Raw genomic sequence first — 21,000 nt, forward strand, 5'->3', positions numbered from 1 at the left:
CTGACCATGCAAGTTGAATTTAATGATTTTGTGTTGCTTATTTTGGTGCCATGTGATTTCATATCTCCTATTAGTACAAATGTTTTCAAAAAGCTTTGTGGTTTTTTTTTTTCCTCATTGTAAAAGATACAGCAGAAATAAGTTTATAGAACTTTATACGGCTCTTCTCTTTACCTTAAAAGATTGTGGAATTTTTTTGTTCATTTGGGTCCTGTTCCAATGATGGCCTCAAATGAGATTTCAAAATACTTGAAATGGAAAAGGTTAATTATAGATGATATATTTTCATACAGAACCCCTAAACCACTTATCACAGGAGAAAAGCTTTTAGAGACTCTTAAAATGAGGTATCGTGAGTTTTATTTTGTTTCTCTAAAGTCCTGGAAAGCCAATCAGTGTTTCATTGCATTGACTTCTGCAGACGTTTTGCCCATCTGCTTGCTAAAAAGGATGTCTGCAGCCCTGAGGTTAAGAAAGAGCTGCTCAAGAAGGTGAAAAGTGCCATTTCAGCTACTGCAGAAAGATTTTCTGGGTACATGCAGAACGTAAGTACCATATTGTCTAGAAACAATTATTTGTAATTTGTTCAGTGTTTGGACTGCACTGAACTCCTGTCAAGCTTCAATCCTATTGGACAGTGACTTGAGCTTTTGATTGAATGACAACGATTGCCTGCTGTTTTTTAGAGCAGAACTGCCTTAGTATTGCTGAATGCAATGAACTAAAACATAATGTCCCCAGTCTGTGTATGTTTGAGAGAAAGATACTGAATGAAGTTGTACAAAAACACTTTGATGAGTTTACCCCGTTTCTAGGATGCACATGAGTTCTTGAGCCAGTGTCTGGATCAGCTGAAGGAAGACATGGAAAAGTTAAACAAAACGTGGAAGAGTGAGCCAGTCCCTAATGAGGATAACTCACCTGGACGGGCTTCTGATGACCTCTCAGCCACCAAAGTTTATACGTGTCCAGTTATCAGTAACTTAGAGTTTGAGGTTCAGCATTCTATCATTTGCAAAACGTAAGTATGCTTGAAAGCTATTCTCATACTTACCTTAAAAGACTGGGAAGTGTTTCCATCTTATGTGACTTCATCTGCAGGCTATAACTAGAACTAAGAACTATGTTTTTTCCAAAGCTAGACACTTAGAAAATATTCTATGGTCTAGAAATGCTGTAAACCTCACACCATGCTGTCTGCTGCTACAGGCCTTCTTTAAACAGTCTCATACCATCTAGTTCTTCATTACATATACAGTGGAAAGCCTCTGTGCTTTCTTTTTTGTGTACCGGTTGTATGACATGAGAGAGAAAATGGGGTTTCAGCCAAATAATGTTTCCTCTTAAAAAAAATGGGAAGCCATGGGTTTTTTTGTTCTTTCCAAGGGCTTCCAGGGAATGGCATTTTCTTCTGTCTCTTTAGGTTATTGTGGAAAAAGATGTAAACCAGTATGTCTGGGCATTTGTTGTGTATGACCTGTGCAGCAGATTCCCATACGGGATGTTTGCATTCCACAGAGCTTTCGTGAACACAGATGTTCAGGAATATTACTTTGTGTGTACTGCATTAGTTCCCTAAAATAATGAAAAGTTAATTGCAGGTAATAGTTATTGAAGACAAATGACTTTCCCTCCCCCCCCCCCCAAAAAAAGGCATAAGAAAATTGAGGTGGTGTTTTGTTTTTTGGTTGGTTTGGGTTTTTTTTAGATGGACTTTACTATTTTGTTTCTAAAACCAATTTGAAAGTATTTCTAGGCTTTCCCGTCTTCTGGGCTGGGCTCACTTCTTTTCTCCTAAGAATACCGAATGAAGAAGACTTGTTCAGCTACATAGCAGTCACTTTGATTTCCTGTATACCTGATCACTTGCCTCTCCAAAGCAGTCCGTGGTTTTTTGTTCTCACCCTTACAGAAATGTTTCTTTCAACTTCTAAAGCATCAAAGTGAAATCCCAAAATTCAACTTTTCATAAGCATCAAACAGTTTCATTTTGATGAGTAAAAATAGATTGATCAAGAGGCGTATAAAACTGGGAAGTTACTTCAGCCTAAAAAAATGTAAGTTGTCATTAATTTCAAGTATATATTTCATCAGACTTACATAAGCGTGTTCCTTTTTTAGGTGTGGTGAAACAGTCACTAAACGAGAACAGTTTAATGACCTCTCCATTGACCTTCCTCGAAGAAAGAAATTGCTTCCTTCCCGATCGATCCAGGATTCCCTTGACCTCTTTTTTCGGGTACATAGTTTTGGGGGTTTTTATTCACTGTGGAGTGTGTGTAGGTTACATACCATATGGAAATGTTGATTATATAGCTGATTATTAGTTTCTATGACGGTGATTGCAGGCATGTAAAATAATTACCTTTGCACTTTTTTGAGGTTTGTACATTAAGAGTATACAGGAGTTTTTATTGTAAAATGCTGTGCAGAAATTAACTGATCCTTACAATACTGCTGTGAAATAGGTAAACTTCCCCATTTTGTGGTGGAAAAGTTGAGGCATAAACAAATACAAAGGAGAGAAGGGAGGCTGTCAGACTGAGCTAATCACTCAGGAATTGCTGCTTCCTCTCCTGGGCTAGGATGCTTCAACAGCTTATGTACTGGCCTAAATTAGCATGGAGGAAAAGGTCATGCAGATATAATAATTAAAAAAATAGTTGTAATATGTGGATGCTCATCTTGTAAGTAGGGCTTCAAGGTGAGGTTTCTGAAAGCTAAAAATGGGCCTTATGTCAGTGAATTAGTGTTGTATTTTGTCATATCTTGAGACAGACCTGTGGTTTTTCTCCATTTACAGATAGTGTTTTCAACAGATAGGATAATTGATGTGCTTATTCTTCTAAAAGGTGGTGGAGGTCTTACGACTTAAAAAAATTCTTAAAATTATAGTGGTGTCATTTGGCCTCACTTAAAGAAAAGGGCTGTAGAAATGTTTGATGGCTAAGTCATGTAATTTCAGCACAGTGATGCTTCCCCTTTTGCTGTCTGTTCAAAACTGTGCTCTGATGCAGCACATCCTTGACAAGTTTAGATGAAGATAGCTTTTGAGGAACAAAGTTGAGGTTTTGGACAAGAGAGTGAAAATTTCATGGCAAATGATCCTCCATCAAAGGTTATTAGGAAAAAAAAACACTGTGTATGGGAGAGAAAACTGTAAACCTTGCAAGGTTGTGCCCTCTCTTTGGAAGCTAATTTGTCTCAACTGTGGCTAATTCACTGGTCTGCAATAGACTTGCAGGAAAAATTCCACCTGTATTAGTGGATATGTTGTCAAATTGTAAGCTCTGCTACCTGTCCTCTTATCAGATGCCCCCTTGTTAGGTCATGTTGAAGGTGATTATAATTTTAAGTGTAACTGCTGTTTTGAAGAGCTTCCATGACAGCCAAAAGTGATGTGCTTTCTGTTGACATCTGTTTGATGTGGTTTTTGTCCCACTAGTCATTTTTCTGTTCTCTTAAACAGGCAGAGGAGATTGAGTATTCCTGTGAGAAGTGCAATGGAAAGTCTGCTGTTGTCACGCACAAGTTCAACAGGCTTCCCAGGTAAATGTTGACATCTGTTCCTCTCTTTCCTGGTAGCATGTTACAAAAGTGCAAGCAAAAGTCCCTCGAAGAGTAAAGCTGGGAAAATGGGTAGGACAGCATGTACGGTGGTCAGCATGTGAGAAAGATGCGTGTGCAGACAGTAGTCTTCATGCTGTTCTTCAGTTTCCATCTAAAGAAGCTCTCTTGGGCACCCTCTGCAACACTTCTTTCTTCCTCCCTATCGCTACACAAGGAGGGCTGAGTTTTTCCCTTCCCCTTTTCTTGGGGTTTCTGTGATGTGAGGGAAGCGGAAACAGTAAATATATTCTGGAAGTTTAATATTTTGTGCTCAGCTGACCTGATGGGCAGGACTGAGTTGAAGGCATTAGTGCCAGAATGTATATAGAGGGGTTTGCTTTGATCAATTAATTCTTCATATGCTGATACCTGTTTTCTCTCTCAGTAAGCATGGCACTTTGAGGAAGAAGGCAGACACTTTGAGGGTTGATGGCATACTCAATGGTTTCTGACCTCGTGGTTGGGTTTAGTTCATTATTTAGAGTGACAATGCTTGGAGGTAGGGATCATTTTCTCATGGGATGTAAAGCTAAGTCTGTTGGATGACTTTATCTGGCCTATGTCCTTGTCCCAGGTATACTCATACTGAGCCCAGTAACTTGATAGTTAGCTTGCGTTTTGCTTAAATAGTGTATTGATGCTAGCACTGCAAAACTCTTGTCAAAGTTTTTTAATATGAGCATAGCATAAGTGATGATACAGCTGCATGATCTAAATAGACAGTACAAAGTGCAGCATAAGGGAGAAGATTCAATGTAAGGAGGCCTTTTCAGGCTCTTTATACTGTCGTGATCAAAAGCTCTTTCAAAGAGAAAGTGTTGTGACAGATAAACCAAGTACACATCTTGCACTGGGCACAGTTCCTCCTCAGTTTTGGGCAGCTGTGTGATCCTTTCCTCACAGTCTTGAATATCTGGGAGTAATATACTAGCATTCTGGCTTATAATGGTATGTCTTGATTGTTTCTTACCTCTCACTGCGTAGTAGAAATAACGAGTTTGGTAAGAGCTGCTTCCTTCTGCTTGACTGAAGAGCAAGGTGATAAAGATCAAAGCAGGAAGCCTCTTGAGTCAACAGAGTCTGCACTCTGCACCTTGCACAAAGTTGAGTGATGGACAGGAGAGTAATTACCTGTCTCTTGCCAGATAAGAGATGGATAGTGTTTCCCTACCACCCTGAAGTAATAATCTGTTTGACAGTCAGGTGAATGCATTTTGTAAACAGGGCTACTTGGATTTTAATAGGTTTTCTCTGACTTCTGTCTTGAGATTAACATTTGTCCCTCTCTCATATCTCTCAGGGTCCTGATTCTTCATCTGAAACGATACAGCTTCAATGTAGCGTTGTCTCTCAATCATAAAGTCGGGCAGCAGGTGGTTATTCCAAGATACTTAACCCTGCTTTCACACTGTATGGAAAGCACTAGGCTGCCGCTGACGCTGGGATGGAGCGTCCATTCTGCAATGTAAGTGTACAACTTGTGATTGATCCATGCCATGTTAAGTATGTGTGCCACAAGGTAGGCAGTTGTCAGATCTCCCCCAGAAGATGTCTGGGCAAGGAAACATTAAAATCACGCAGCTTCAGATGTGCACTGCTAGTTTGTAATGATGCCATCATGAGAACATGTATGGAAAGGAAGCACGATAGAAGCAGCAGGAAGAGTTGGTGGGGCATTATCTAGAGAATGTTTGGTAAGATAATATTCTTCACTGTCCTTGAAAATAACTTCCTATCCTTTTTAAGAGAGCTTCTGTTAGTAATTTCTAAAATGTATGCCTCTTGGTCCAAAATCATCTAGATTACCTTTCCCTTCACAACACACTTAACTCTGCTTAGGAGACATAACATCCTACCTTTTACTGCTAATTTCCACTTGTACCTCCTGTGCTATCATTCATTTTTCATTGTCTTTCCTGTGCCACTGTAGTATCTGAGCACTTCACATGCTGAAAATACTGTCTCCTTTTCCCTGTGACAGTTATTTCTGTACAGCTGCTTGTCCTGAGACACAGAGATTAAATGTGCCAGTTGTCACCTAGGAAGTCTGTGGCAGAATAAGGAACAAGAAACCCTCAGGTCTCTTGTGGTCCCTGCCTAGTGACATAACCGCGGTAGCCGTAGTGAGTTCGGACACATCTGGTGTATATGTTCAGCAGTGTGGCATGTGTTCTTGTGCTGAACTTTTAGTGGCATTTGAGATTTATGTGGATGTTTCCCAAGAGTTTGCTTTATTAACAGTGGAAATCTTAAGCACAACAAACAGCTTAAGCTAACCAGAGCAGAAATACTTGAAAATACGTTTGAAATAGCTTTCCAATGGCTTTTTCTAGTCATTGAAACCATTCTGATTGACCAGAGAGTCAGACTGGAGAGAAGCAGCCCTGGTTTGAGAGGAAAGATTAGAAAAGATTTCTGCATTGGCAGCCATCTGGTGGGTGGATGTGTAGTGATAGTGATGGACCTTGAGGAGCCCATGAAAGGATTAAATGGAGCAGGAAGTTTGTTTAGAAGAATGTAGGTAAAGGAGGAGAAATGGAGACGTGGGACATGCCAGAAAACCGGCTGATCCAGAGAGCAGCAGGAGACTGGTTTTGGAGCAGGACCTCAAGTTGTTGGTGGGAATAAAAAATAAAGAAATGAGTTGTCTTGACATGGGAGCTCAAAGCCTTTAATTTGCGAGCTTGTCCCTAAGGGTGCATCACTAAGAAGTGAATCAAGTTTAAAGGATTATATATGGTTTTGAACAACTGTTGTATATTTATAGCATGATGGAGTTACTACTCTAAGCAATTAGCAAGTACATAATGGTGTTCTACTTGTTTCTTTGGTCATGGATTTGCATGCATAGCAGACAAGTAAACACTTATTTTTTAAAGACTGTAACTGCTGCAATAAATACTTTGCTTTTTTAATAGTTCCCGTCCATTGAAAGCCTCCCAAATGGTGAATTCCTGTACTATAAGCACTTCCACACCTTCTAGGTGAGTTATAGCTCTGAAATGCCCATGGCCTGGGGTTTCATGGGATAATTTTTAAGGCATTTTAAAATTTTCTAATTCTTCTCCTTTAATCTTTCCACTTTTTTCTATTTGTTTTCTTTTCTTTCTTTTTCCTATTTTTTCTATTGTAGTAAATTATTTCAGCTACTGTCTTTTTTCATATCTGAGTTTTATTGGTGTTACATGCTAGCTGAAATTAGTATCAATAGTATGATTTACCTAGTTGACGTGATCACCTTAGCATTTCTTTTGAGAACCTTCAGGGACTTGCAAGTAAGCAAAGATGATTTTTTTTTTTTTTTCAGACAGAAGGCTGAGCATCAGAATGAGAACTGGATTTAGTTTGTACAGATGATTTGTCAGCGCCAGATATCTTAAACTAGCTTGCATTTGTAGTTGCAAGTCGCATATATAAGAAGCAATAGGGTTTCTAATTCTGCAGTCTAGCTCTTTTCTCTATTCTGGCTCTATGGAGCCCCAATGCGTGTTTTGGGAACAGGTGATTAGTTCCTTAAGTTTATTTGCAAAGATGAGAGGGAATTGTTTTTATAGGCCGTTTTGAAAGGCCAGTTTTTGATACAGTGAAAAATGTGATATCACACTGGATAGTTTTGCATTGTGGAATACTTAAAACCAGATTTCCTAATTGAGCAGAAATCGTGACTTCCCCAGACCTCCTTGTCTTCTGTTCTAAAGAAGCAAGAGTTTATCTTAATAAAAGAGCAAACAGGAAAACTTAAAAACTTGTGCAGATTTGCACTTTTTATATCCTAGTAATGTTGTGGGAAGTCCTGTGTCCAGCTTAGTAAACTTCAGAAGTCAAATGGTTTGTGCCAAGTTCTAGATGTTAGTGCAGACTCGACTCAAATGAGCACTGTCTGGGATTGCTAGGTAATAAAGTGCAGAATCCTTGGCCTTATAAGCAAGATCCACACACTTAGTAACTTTTACCGTTGTAAGTTGCTATTGCAGGCTTGAAGTAGGTATGTCAGTTAACCTAGTAAAATATACCTTTTCTGAAAACCCTGCCTGCTATGTTAATAAATTTTCATTGCCAATCATTGCAGTTTGTTCCCCAAGTTGTATTGCCCCGCAATGTGAAAGTTGGGTGTAACACTTCTTTAATCGTTACTTGGAAGTGGATTTGTACAATGCTATGAAGTTTTATAGCCATGTTTTTAATTTACAGAAAATACACTTTCAAGTCAAAGAGCTCTGCAGCACTCTATGTAGATTCTGACAGTGATGATGAGCCGTTGAAACGCTCTGTTGCCCATAGCCAAAGGTTGTGTAACATACAGAGTAGAGATCAGCAACAACTGCAAGAAGAGCCGGAAAAGGTAAGGGAAAAAATACCACACACTTCCATGTTCATAGATCCTATATTTGCTCATGTCTGGCCTGTGCTTTTCTTAGCGTACACTGTGAGTAAAATTGATGTAAGATAAGGGTTTTTTTCTCCTAATTAGCACTGCAGTGCTGGAAGGGTGTGCTTTGCTAATTGACCTCTCTGTACAGTTGTCTTGGTTCCTACTGGGAACAGAGGTAATTGCGTTGCAACTGCACTTGAGTTCTCAGGTTATGTATACCAGCTGCTTAGCAGTTTTATCAGTCCTTTGGGTAACTTCCACTAATAATGTTCCCAGGCTGAAATATAATGGGCTGACAATAAAAAAATTATGCAGTAAAGCCCTTGATTAAATCACATCCAGTACAAGTTGGGCTAAGCAAAATATTCAATTGAGAGAACTTCTTGCACATCCAGTCTGTGTCCCCTTTCAAGTGTGGCTGTTTAAATGCTTTTAGAAACTGAAGCTATCAGTCTTTGGAGGTGGGCACGTAAAAGTGTGTAGAGATCAAGTTCATTGGTGTAAAAGTGCAGTTAGCTTCAAATTGCCTTTGAGCTGTTCATTGTGACTAGTATTAATGTTGCCAAGATATTTTTTGCCTCTATCAGGGCAGTGTATTACCAGGTCAACGAGCTGTGTGGGAAGGAATGATGACCCAGAAGGGAAAACAAGAAGCTTAGAGGATTATCTTGCTGTATGACTTTCTTTTATTAAGAGTGTTGCAGGCCTAGTGCTTAGGACAAGTGTTCTGTATCTCTGCTTCTCTAAAGCTTTTGACAATGTTCATGGGGTTATTTTAATCAGGCAGAGACTTGTGGTCTTGATTATGGCATTAAAGGACAGGCGTAAAGCTGGCTGAATAGCAATAGGTAACAAGAGGAAGATATCTACAGTTTCTGATCTGATGGGAAGATCAAACCAAGGGAGGATCCTGATCCACTCAATATTTAATAGATGATAAAATAGATAATGAATATTAAATTTTCAGAAGACCCAGAGCTGGGAAGGGCTACCAGTTGATGAAGCTCAGAACTACAGTTAAGAATGATCTTGACAAATCTGAGAAATTGTATAAAAATAGGAGAGGTGGTTCACTAGGAAAGGCTAAAGGTGCTAATCTTAGCAGGACTAATCAACTGTAAATGCAGGATGGGAAGAGCTGGGAAAGCAGTGGGCCTTCGAAAGGGCGTGAAAGGTGACAGTCGGTCACAAGGTCAGGCTGGTTGAAAACAGAAGTGTAAAGACAGAGGCATAGCCTGCAGGTTGTGTGAAGTAACCCCATTTTCCTCAGCATTGAGCTTTAGCTGGAGTTCTGTATCCAGCTTTGGGCTCCAGACTGACAAGAGTTATAGATTAATCAGAGAGGGGCCAGAGGAGAGGAACATGAATGGTCGGAGGTCTAGAAAGGAAGATTTTGGGGGAAAGAGCAGGCAAGTGAACTTGGGTCTTTAGTTTAAAGAGAAACCTAAGCAGGGCTTGTGTCTTCAAGGAAGGGAAAGAAGTGAATAGAAATAGAAACACTTGAACTGTTTTCCATGCCCGTGGTGGATAGAACAAGAAGTAATAGACTAAATTGCAGACAGTCATTTTTAGAATAAATATTAGGGAAAACTTCCTGATGCTCAGGATGCCTAGGGATGGAATGGATTGCTTTGGGACAAAGCAGAAAACCCTTTGCTGAAGGTCTAAGGAACAGGGTAGGCAACTGCTGACCTGCATGGCACATCTATAGCTGGCTGTGGGTGGGTGAAGGAAATTAGCTTGTCTTTGAAGTCCCTCTTATGTATAGAAAAAGTATTCCAAACTGTCCTAAATGATTCTTTCTCAAGTTTTGTTTGTGAGGAAGTGTAGGTAGTCTCTATCGCACAAGCCCTGTGAGTGCAGAAATTGTGGGAATAAAGCCTGTTAAATTGAATAGCAAATTAATTATAGGCATTCCAGCCTGTTGTGGGAAAGAGGCAGTGGTGGTGACGATTCCACAAAAGTGACTTTATTCTTTGTGGCAATGCACCTTGGTCACTCCACAACCACAGGCCTGACCACCCATCTGTTATCATTAAGCAGATCCTCTGTCCTTCTCAGGGTTGTCCTGGGAGGACCTGGTCCTGGTCCTTGGAAGTGGCATTACTGCTGCTGCACCATTTCCCTCAGTATGCTTCTCATAGCAGCTGTGGATGGAGTTGCATTAGGGGCTTGGCAGTCACTTCTTACAGCTGGTATATCCTCTGCGGACACTGCTTGCAGAACAGTCCTGCCATGTGGGAGAACAGCTGGAACAGGGGGGGTATACGACATGGGGTTGTAGGGGCAAATAGCAGTTATCCAGCTAAAGTGGGCAGAACTGCAAATTTCTGTGATTTCTGCCTCTGCAGATGAAGTAGTATTTGATGTACTTTTTAAAAATACTTACTTAAAGCAGCCTGTCTTAGAGCCTAAGCTACTTAAAATCTATGCAAATAATTTCTAATAGAAAAGTTGTATTCAAATAATGCACAGATGCTGCCAAGTCTTTAAAGTCCAGCCACTGAATTAGTGGTAGTTGTTGGCAGAGTGCCTGGAACTAGGGTTTGCTGAAGAGCTAAACCAGTTTTGACTTTAGTAGCCTACAGGTGCAGAGAGAGAAATCAGAAAGCTTAAAAAGCAGGTACTCTGCTTTCCTTATTCAGTGCATGAATAGATGTGAGGAGAGAGGTTTAAATTTGTCAGTTCTAATTCTTGGAGGGCATGATGTCTAGAACAAGCAACTTAGTTGGCTAATTCATTCGCTGATCTTGTTTGATAAGCCAGTTTTAATACAAAATGTTTGCTATATAAAACTTGTCTTGCTCATCAAAAGCTTGCTGTATTTAAGTGAAACAGCAGTAAAAACGTATTTTTGTTCATTTTAACAAAGTTCTGAGATCCATCCAAATGCAGTTTGAAATAAGATCTGGATAAGTCTGATAGAAACTATTTTTCCCCTTTTTTGACATAATATAGGGGAAAAAAAAATCTAAGCATATGGTAAGTAGTGTAATTGTGTAAATGTGTATACATGGAGGTTAACCTCCTGATTAACAGTTAATATCAAAATGATTGAAATTACTATATTAGTTGCAAATCAGTATGGTGTAGGAGTTGATGAGCTTCAGTTTTAGGAAAATAACTAAAAAAGGAAAAATTCAGATTAAAGTGTTTTTCCTTTCTTCCAATTTAAAGTCATTCTGTTCTCCTTAGGAAAGAATAATTCCTCCCTTTCCCTGGTTAACTGTTTTCTTACTTGGTTTGTAGAGTCCTGCCCCCTGCCCTCCCCCCCCAAGATTTCATATGGCAAGTCTGCAGCACCAAACCTAATTTTAATTGCTCTTCATACCAGCCTGATTTCAGTTCCTATTCTTCCATCCCTGTGTTCAAGTTCAATTGCTCTCATGTTGCTGCTTCAGCCTTTGTTAACAAACTTGCAATTTTGCTACTTGTGCCTCAGCACTGGCTCGTCAGAGGCTTGAGGATTCATCAGAACCTAAAGGTGGAACACATGTGTTGAAGGAAGGGAAGGAGAAGAGAAGAGTTATCTTGTGTATGTAATCCACAGGGCCTGTAAAAACCGGTTGTAGTTTATATTTAAATATTATTCCTTGGAGTGAATGTAGCTACAAAGGTTGTCTCTCCATTGAGTCTCATAACTATCTGTTTAATGTTGACAGAGCCAAGCTCCCACTCCCTGGAGTTAACAAAATAAAAACAAAAAACCTCCCCACAGAAATGTAAAGCTGATGTTATATACCTGTTTATTCAAGCACTTAATCATAACTCCATTCATCTCTAGGGTTCAAAAAGAAGTAAAATGGAGGGTGACAAACCTGAGCTGGGTAACGCTGGTTTTGATGGGATGAGCGAAGATGAGCTGCTAGCAGCTGTCTTGGAGATTAGCAAAAGGGAAGCTTCTCTGTCTCTGAGCCATGATGAAGATAAGCCCACAAGCAGCCCAGACACTGGTTTTGGAGATGATGAAATTCAGGAATTGCCGGAAAACCTGGAATCTATGGAGATGGAAAAACCCAAAGCAGCATTAGACTCAGGTAAGGTGAAGTAACCATCTTAATTGGACTATAGCAAGCTAAAGCAGGTTACTGATAGCAGCAGGATAGTAATATATGGTGGCAGAATCTGGATGCAAGTGCACTGCTGAAACTGCCTGACTTCCTCAGACTTTTCTTACAGTTTCCCTGTGTATAAAGTGTTTAATTCATTGAACTGTGAAAATGTATTTTCTTGTATGTCTGTCACCTCTCTGATAAAGGTAAGGTCATCTTCAGAGTTAATTTCCATTTTTTTCTCTCCTGTTTAACACATGCTTCCACTGGTTCGTGTACCAGACAATTCAATTTACTAAGATTTGGCAGTGTCTGGAACTTAATCTTCCATAATCAGAAAGTATTTTCATTTCTGTAGCTGTTGCAGCCTGGGCAGCACAGTAGCAGTGTTCACATTGCTGGTGTGCAAGAGTGATGTCTGGGGTGCTTAAGGCTAGAATGCTTTTATTTGCAGTTATTTTGTCACTAGCTACTAATGAATTTAGCTCTACCTCTCTAATTTTTTCTAATACTTTATGTGAGAGTAGACCCTTGAGCATAAGAGTCTCAGCATGTGAATTATGGCCTCTGACCCAGAAACACCGTTAAGTACAAGAAGGAGTCTGTTTGATCTCAGTGTGGGGAAATTCAGTGTCTTCCTTTAGTTGGCTGAAGGAAACCTAAGTGTTTATCATTTTTTGGGTGCTACATGCTTTCAGTCAGATTTTTAATTCCGGTAGGCTGGAAAAACACGCCAACAATATGCTCTCCTTCTCCTCTAAGAGCCAGGAGGTTAAATATTAACAACAAAAAACCCCACTCTATTACCAAAAATCATACTTGTTTCAATGGACAACTCCTGACAGCTTTCATGTTGGAAGGCAGCATGTAAGAAAATAAAGTCTGTGGCCAGCCTTGTTTGTGCCCTCCTTTATATACACTAATGTTGCTTATGGTTGTGTGAAAGAGAGTTGCGAGAGTGTGGCCACATTAATGTATCTCTCTCCAGGTTTTCTTTGGAAAGTATAATGTAATTATTTGAAGACTCTGTTGTGACACTTAAGCAAAAAGTATGTGTTTAATAAAAGTTTCTGTATTGTCTGATTAAGAATGCAGTTAAACACTCAACATTGCATTCAGCTTTCTGTATTTGACTATGTATGACCAAAAAACACAACTACTACTCAAAGCGTATGGTTTGGCATTCAGATGAGAGATGTGTGTATGTTGAGTTACCAGTTATGGCAGCTGAATGTAACATGCCATGAGTTCACAATCCTATGTTCTATTTAAAGGAAACTTAATTGCAAAGGATGCTTTACTATATCAGACAAGATGATTCTAAGCATGACGGATTTAACCTGGTCCATTTCTTGTTACTGCTAGTAATTTATTTTTTTTTAAACGCTGAGTAATTTGTGGTGCTTTCAAAAAAGGCTAATTTAGATATGACAGAAGATGTCTTTTCTGCTACATGATCCTCAAATAACGGTTGTGTGTGTTGAGTGAGTATTTCTTCTTACATTGGAAGTTTTCAAAGGTCATGTAATAAATTCTGTTTTGCTTTTCATCTTAAGAGGATTAGACTGATGGATTATAGTTCTGGTTCTGGTCGTCTTGTGTTTAAGAGGTCACAGATACTGAGACTGCCTTGTATAATCCTCGCTAATAACTAATGAGCAGATGTTGAAGTCTGTATAAGGCAGAACTATAAAGTTTCATGTTGTTGCATGATAGCTGTTGGAGCAGGTCCTGACTCTTTCTCAGCTGCAAGCAAGTGGGAAAATCCTGCAACTGCAGGAGATGTATGCAGTGGTTGAATGAATGTTCATTACAGAGGTTTTGTAAAATACTTCTGCCACGGTGTTCACTTAAAAGGTGAACTGAAAAGTTATAATCTTCTTGCACTTTTAAAGCTGTAGATAGTGTTCACAAGATTGAGGCTCCTACCTGAAGCAAAAAGTTGACAATTTTAAACAGTGCTTGAGATTTGTGCTTCCCTCTGTCTTACGTATGATTTGGCTTTAATTGTGGCTTCATCTGTAGTATTCTGAGGTATAACATGCCATGCAATTTTTATAATCCATTGTTCCTTCTAGAGAAATTCAAGTGTCAGCTTCATGGCTGCAGAAACCTAGTGGTGTGTGACATCTTTAGTTAAAGTTGCTGTTTCTGAGTGAACATAAAAGGCTAAGAAGAGAACAGGTTCAGGGATTAATCAAATGGTTCATCTTACACCTGTTAAAATAAGTATCAGACTGTACTTTGGAGCTATTCCTATTTGACTCGTATGTGGTTTTTTTATGGCTGGTGAGCTCTCCCTGTCAATAGATGTCACTGTGCTGCAAGGTTTGTGGTGATTTAAAGACGATTTATCTGATAACAAACAGAAGACCCAGGAAAGCATAACTGTACTTTCTGATTCCTCAGGTCCTGCCAATTTCACTGAGATAACTAAAGATTTTGATGAGAATAAGGAAAACAAAACTCCGGAAGGCTCCCAGGGAGAGGTTGACTGGCTGCAGCAGTATGATATGGAGAGAGAGAGGGAAGAACAAGAACTTCAGCAGGCACTGGCTCAAAGCCTTCAAGAGCAAGTAAGAAATAAAGTTTGCTTCCTTGAGTTGTCTTCCCTAACACTGGAAACCTGATGGCTAAAGGAAAAGCTTGTGTTCAGGCAGTAACTGCAAAGGGATTCTGCTGCTTTTTTGAGAGAACCAGATGAAAAAAGGTTTTGGTTTCTTCTATGTCCACTGTCAGTAGAGTGATGGCACTAGATACATCTGGGCATGTTTTATATGTGCTTTGGAAACCATATATCACATCACAGACCTGCAGATTTCTCAAAGCTTTCTGTGCACTTTTATACACTGGCTTGTAACATTATATAAAAGCGATGATAAACTGAACTAAACTCTTACTATCTGTCACTGAGAACCAAGCCCACCTTTAGCTTCCCTGGAAGTTGCTTCTTGCAGCATCTCGTGTCAAGACTTGAAGTGGAAGAGGCAGGTTTCAAAGCAAAGGCTAAGAATGGCCATGCCAGGTCAGGTTAAAGATCTGCCTATCTCAGTGCCTTCTTTCTGGTGCTAACAAATAGGGGATGCTTAGTGAAGAATATAGGAACTGAGCATTTATGTGATCCTTCCCTGTTAGTAAATTGGAAAAAGGATCCCAAATAATTTAGTCTAAAACAAGTCTTTTAAATTAGACTTGGAAAGAACTGGGATCTCGGGTTGTGTGCTAACCATCTGTATTCCACTTGAATTTCAAGACCTGTAACTGATTTCCACAAGTTCAACTGAGCTGCTGAGAGTGAAGCAAGCGCTTAGCCAGGTCTTTCTTTAAATAGGTGCCCTTGTCTGCTCTCTATTAATACTAAAGCTGTCATGGTTTTCCTTATGAGATCTGATGTTTCCATGGCTCTTGGATTTTTCTCTCCCATTACTCATTATGAGGTGCTGGTTGGTATGTTCCATGCCAGATGTAGCTTTGATTCAGCGATGCTGAGTAGTTTAACAAAGATTCCCAAATGCTTTAGAAATAGTGAGATAAAAGGCCTCATGCTAATAATGTAAAACTGCCCTTTGAGTGTTGTTCTGCTACAGTTCTGAAGCGAAAATCTGCTATTCTAATGATTCAGGCATGGAAATGCGGTAGCTGTGGTTATCTTGATTTGAAATACGTAGTTAGGGTTCTGCGTTCAGGTGCACTGAAAGCATTCAAAGCCTGAATTAAGAAGCTAGCTCATTAAATATTATTGACTGGCTTGCTGTAGCTCTGAGCATTCAAGAGGGGTGGGAGGAACAGGGGTATGATATTATCCAAAGATTAGAAGGGTTTGTTGACTTGAGGTTTCTTTGCTACTTGTTCATGGTAATATTTTTAATACCTGGTTGTTTAGTGGTGTCTTTTTTTGCATCCTGCCTTTGTGAAGTACACCTGTTACATAGAACAACTGGCTCTAGTTTCAAATGGCTTAAAAATAATAAAATCTGTCAGGATTTAACGACTCTGTCCTCAGCTGGCTTTGGGCAGAAGAAGCCTAAATGTTGCTGAAGTGTGAGGAGCTTTGTGTGTAAGTGACAGCTTTCCTTAGGGAAGGGTTGCAAATTCATTCAGATGCTTTTCAAATTAATGATCCAGAGAAAGCGTTTGGTGTTACTAGAGACTTGCTCTGCTGCATACCAAACTTCAGGAGCTTTGACGAGCTTTAATGAAGGTTTGTCCCAGGTTCTGTTGCACGGGAACATTGGACTCTCGCTGGTTGCAAACATTCCTTCACACAGAACCTTTAATTTACAATGTCAGGTTTGTTGTAGAAACCAGAGCAGCGCAGTTTCAATGGAAAAAGAGCACCACAAGAATTTTAAACAGTGAAGTGTCTCAATGAGCTAAGTTTTGTTCTCTTCCCATCAGGAGGCACGAGAACAAAAAGAGGATGATGACCTTAAACGAGCCACGGAATTAAGTCTACAAGGTGAAACTTATTTAACTTCTTCCAGGATGTTGCTTTTGAGGGAAAATAGATCTGTATGTATGAGTGCAGCTCCTGAGCGTCTGTAAGACAGCTGGGATTTCATGCTCTTTTGGTGTGTGCTTTGTTGTGTTTGGCTTTGCTCAGGTCAGCTTTTCTTGCTCTTGGTTGTGAAAGCAAATGCCAGGAAAAACTTAATGTGAAAAACAACTTATTTCATTCTCTTGAGCTTTTCATTGGGGGGAGAGAGGGGGAGAGAGAGAGAGAGAGAGATGTAATATATATTAAATTATAATAGACATTTAATATATAATATTGATACAGAGAGAGCAAGATAGACCTTGAAATTTTGCATTGCCAGCAAAAGCCAGCATGGTAATGGCTCTAGGCAGATCATAAGGATTATTTCTTACTTGCATTGATATTTTAGTGCTAATTAATGAATGCACTGGCCTTGCCCAGGAAAATGAGTAAGTGCTTTATCTGATACAGGATGGGAGGGAGACAGACCTCCCTGCAAGGTATAGCTGTTGGGGGTGAAAAAAGAAACCCAAAATACACTATCTGTCTTTTCCAAATCCAGACAGTGTGGTGAGCCTCAGGCACTGTTTAACATTTGTGTGAGGCTAGCATGCGAGTGATTTCATACAATCTGGCAGAGCAAAGCATAACCAGAGAAAATTCCTGCTCCAAAGAGGAAGAGGGAGGGGTAATGAAGTATTGTGTTAAGATACTCGTAGTTGCTCAGACACCTTTAAAGGCCCTCAGGTATTACTGGATGAACCTGTGTCTGCTTCTGAAGAGAATTAAGTTGAATGTGCTTAAATGCCCCTCAGCCTGAGTCCTGTCCCCTGATGAGCTCTGGCAGACGGAATGCCCAGTCCCTCTCAGGTCTTCCTTGATTCATGGCCTGGAAGAGTTCAGCACTAGAAATCCTTCCTCCTCCTGATTTGCAGTCGCTTGACTTAAACATGAGCATTGCCTTGTGCTTCTCAACTTGCTACCGTGTCATTTGTAAGGCGTCAACCAGCAGTTGTTCAAGGAGATGCTAATAATCTTGACCATATATCTGGCAGTGTTTGTTTTGGAAAGGTTCCCAGTAGTGCTGCAATCAAAGAACCACTAGTCATCCGAGGACCGTTGGTGAAGTGGTGTTTAGCAATACCCGTGGCAAGTGCTTAATGCAGAGACATACCTAAGTGGCTGTGTTTCGTGGCTGTAGTCTAGCTTACAACAGCCTGAATAAGTGTGGAAACCAGCAGTAAAATATTCTCAGTTAAAGGGATTCATCTACAAACTTCCCAAGCTGATTATACTAATCCAGCGTCTGATGGTTTAACAGGGCAAGCAGTGTGAGAATCTCTTTGGCAAAACATCTCCATTGTAACTGGCATGATAGTGTCTTTAAGGAAAAAAAAATTATCCTGAGCAGTGTCCTGTTAATCTCAACTTCTCATCCACCCAGGACTACATAGCTTTAATTTAGCTCGTGAAAGCATAGCTACTTCTAATGAGTACTGTACAAAATCTTTAATTAGTTGGGTAGCTGCAGAATCCCAGGAAGTTTGGAACAGCATGTACAGGGAGCAGTGCTGCCTTCCGGCTCTTTAGAGAAAGCTGCCTGCATTTTGCTCAGCCAAGCAAACTGGAAGTTCCTGCGGTGAGCAGCCTTCTTACCATTGAAAACAATGAAAAGATGCCTGCTGCCAGCAGTAGCATTTTGATGCCAATTTTGATTGAAAAATGCACTTTGTTAATGCAACTTATAGTTAAAACTGTAATTTATAGCTTCTTGTTGCAGAAGCTTACAGTTCACTGACCAGAGTGGCTGTACTTCTTTTAACGTTGGTTCTGGCTGCAGACCACCAGCGCTCTGGAGCGAATGGGGTGTTTAACCACTCTTTTATCACGCAGCTGTCATTGCTATAGTGCCCTTTTGTAAAAGTATGAGAGATGATGCCAAAATTAATTCTGTAGTCCAAGATATTTTTCTTAATTATTGCTTTGACAAGCCGGGGAAGGGAGAGTTTTTATTTGGAAATTCCAGTATCTCCTGCTTTCCTTGGAAAGGAAGCTTGTAACATTAGCATTTTATTGTGCTTGTTTATATGGGTAGATATACCTCAACCTGTTGTGAATTCCTGTGTGTGCCATGGCTTCTCATGCAGTATCGTTGTTTCCATGCTATCTAGAGTTTAACAGCTCTCTCCTGGACAGCGTTGGTTCTGATGAAGACTCTGGGAATGAGGATGTTCTTGACATGGAGTATTCAGAAGCTGAAGCAGAAGAGCTGAAAAGAAATGCTGAGGTGTGATCCATGATTTCAAAAGCTAACTGAGAAATATACCCCCTCTTTACCATCAGTTTGGTGTTGGAGGTAGTTTTACAGAGCAGATGCACTTGTTTAGTCTTAGAAAGGTCTTTTTATGTTCAAAAGTGAAAAGATAGAAAATTTCTATCCTTAAAAGTCTGTCCTATTGTCTTATTTTAGTTTAAAAAAAAAAAAAAAAAAAAACCAGCTGCAGAGACCTGAGTTTCTCTGAGGTGTGGATAATGGTGAAAACGGAACAGTAATTTTATACCAGAAACGTTCCAGTGCATGTAAAGCAATGGGCCTGAATTTTTTACTTACAGAGAGAGGACTTCAGCCAGCGTGGTAGTTTAGTTGCAACGCCGTGGGCTTCTAGATCCTGCACCACCAGAACTGAGAAGTTATGGCAAGATCTTATTCCCATTAGGTGAAATGTAACTGTAACCTAGGCTGTGCTGCCAGCTGCTAGCACTGTCAGACTGCACACAGTGCTGTTGTGAAAGTTGCCTGCCTGCCTCAGTGGAAGGAATACTGTGTAGAGCGGAAAAGGTTGAATAATTGGAGTTTCCTTGAGCAGTTTTATTTTCTTACAATTCTTTACCAATTTCCTTACCCTTAACCAAGAGTTGCATTTTAAGAGTATTGTCAGTGAATCATATTGATAACATTTCCTGGTCAGAGAGGATTAAAAAATAATTGTCAAAAGCCAATTATCATCGTTTAGTTTTATTGTCAGTGAATAGATGGAGCGTGTTTCCTGCATGCAAAGAGTGCATTGTCTGCTGACATTACAGGTGCAGGATGAGAGAATCTGGGCTACGTATCTGGTATTAACTGTTAAATCTGTATACTGTTGTCAAGGGTATTTCTTTGATACTTCAGAAGTAAGCCTGGTGTTCCCTTTTTGCTTTTCTATGTTTATTTTGTGGATTAATTCTGACATCAGTGGAACTTGCTCAGGAAATGGTTGTTTAAAAAACTTTGCAGTGTAGAGCTCAAGTCAGTCAGCATCTGTTCTGAGGTCAGAGTGGCTCCTTCACATGTTCATTGGCTTGCTGAAAGATTAAATAAGTTGGGAGGCTTTTTTCCCAATTCCGGAAGGACTCCTTGTTTGGTCTGAACCGGTCTGTTTCTGTAATCTTTGATTGGATTGCAGCTTTGAATACAGTAGCCAAAGCCTGTATCTCAGGTATATAAATCATCTTGTCTGTAAGCTACGTGGGATAAAAGTGAATCCATAAAAGCTTTAATTGGACTTCATTTTCAGACAGGAGAGCTTCCTCACTCCTATCGCCTCATCAGCATCGTCAGCCATATCGGAAGCACATCATCTTCAGGTAAAAGATACCATATTTTATTCTTCATCTCTTATCTAGCTTAAAAATTTGTGATACAGAATTACCGTAGCAGGATTATTTGCAGAGAAGAATTCAAGCAGCAAAGCAAGTCTTTCATCGTGGCTTGCTGGTAGGGGAGCAGGTTGAGGATGTCGTGGTGCCTAACTGTGGCATGTGGAGAAAGTACTGCTTATGGGGTCCATGGAATTGCTTGTGCTTGTTACCAGCTCATTGATCAGGAAGGATGGGGACACCAGGATCTTAAGGGTCTTTTAGCATTTAAATCTGACACAGGTTGCTGGACCAGGGCATCTAGCTAACCAGCTTACTGGTTGAACTGCGGCATGAAAAGAAAGGTGCGTTCTCTGTTTTTAAGGTCATTATATCAGTGATGTCTATGATATCAAGAAGCAGTCTTGGTTCACCTACAATGACCTGGAAGTGTCTAGAACTCTAGAGGCCACTGTTCAGTGTGACAGAGACCGAAGCGGCTACATCTTCTTCTACATGCACAAGTAGGTGCCTTGGGGAATTTTGGTGCTAGTAATTACCTGCTGTTTGTGAGGAAGTGGGCTTCTCTTCTTCCTCTAGTCCTCTTTGCTGGGATGAAAAGTATCTTGATGCATTTGTCAGAAGAAATCATAGTCAGAATTATATGGGAGAACAACGAAATTGAAGTGCTCTGAGTTCAGAGGTGTGGAATTGTCTGTCACTAATACCTAGGGTTTTAACAAGATGCATTAAATCATCTTTTAAGAAGGGGATTCACTGTCTCAGCTATGCATTCATTGCACCAGGAATCATAATGGAGCTTGGGTTTTTTCCTTAAGTGCTGTGATATTTATAAATGCCTTTATCCCTGC

The 21,000-nt window shown here is 40.0% G+C and overlaps 1 protein-coding gene across 1 annotated transcript in view; it reads left to right on the forward strand.

Moving 5' to 3' along the window:
* USP37 (ubiquitin specific peptidase 37) overlaps positions 1 to 21,000 on the forward strand; it is a 36,985-nt gene that overhangs the window by 13,221 nt on the left and 2,764 nt on the right. The window contains exons 11-23 of the mRNA XM_075512551.1: positions 422 to 545; positions 816 to 1,021; positions 2,122 to 2,239; positions 3,470 to 3,549; positions 4,910 to 5,074; positions 6,528 to 6,593; positions 7,801 to 7,951; positions 11,766 to 12,018; positions 14,443 to 14,609; positions 16,432 to 16,492; positions 18,682 to 18,797; positions 20,068 to 20,137; positions 20,514 to 20,652. Of these exons, the coding sequence (XP_075368666.1) occupies positions 422 to 545; positions 816 to 1,021; positions 2,122 to 2,239; positions 3,470 to 3,549; positions 4,910 to 5,074; positions 6,528 to 6,593; positions 7,801 to 7,951; positions 11,766 to 12,018; positions 14,443 to 14,609; positions 16,432 to 16,492; positions 18,682 to 18,797; positions 20,068 to 20,137; positions 20,514 to 20,652 (1,716 nt within the window). The remainder of the gene's footprint in view (positions 1 to 421; positions 546 to 815; positions 1,022 to 2,121; positions 2,240 to 3,469; positions 3,550 to 4,909; positions 5,075 to 6,527; positions 6,594 to 7,800; positions 7,952 to 11,765; positions 12,019 to 14,442; positions 14,610 to 16,431; positions 16,493 to 18,681; positions 18,798 to 20,067; positions 20,138 to 20,513; positions 20,653 to 21,000) is intronic.

The sequence above is a fragment of the Mycteria americana genome, chromosome 9 (genome assembly GCF_035582795.1).
Source record: "Mycteria americana isolate JAX WOST 10 ecotype Jacksonville Zoo and Gardens chromosome 9, USCA_MyAme_1.0, whole genome shotgun sequence".
Taxonomy (NCBI): domain Eukaryota; kingdom Metazoa; phylum Chordata; class Aves; order Ciconiiformes; family Ciconiidae; genus Mycteria; species Mycteria americana.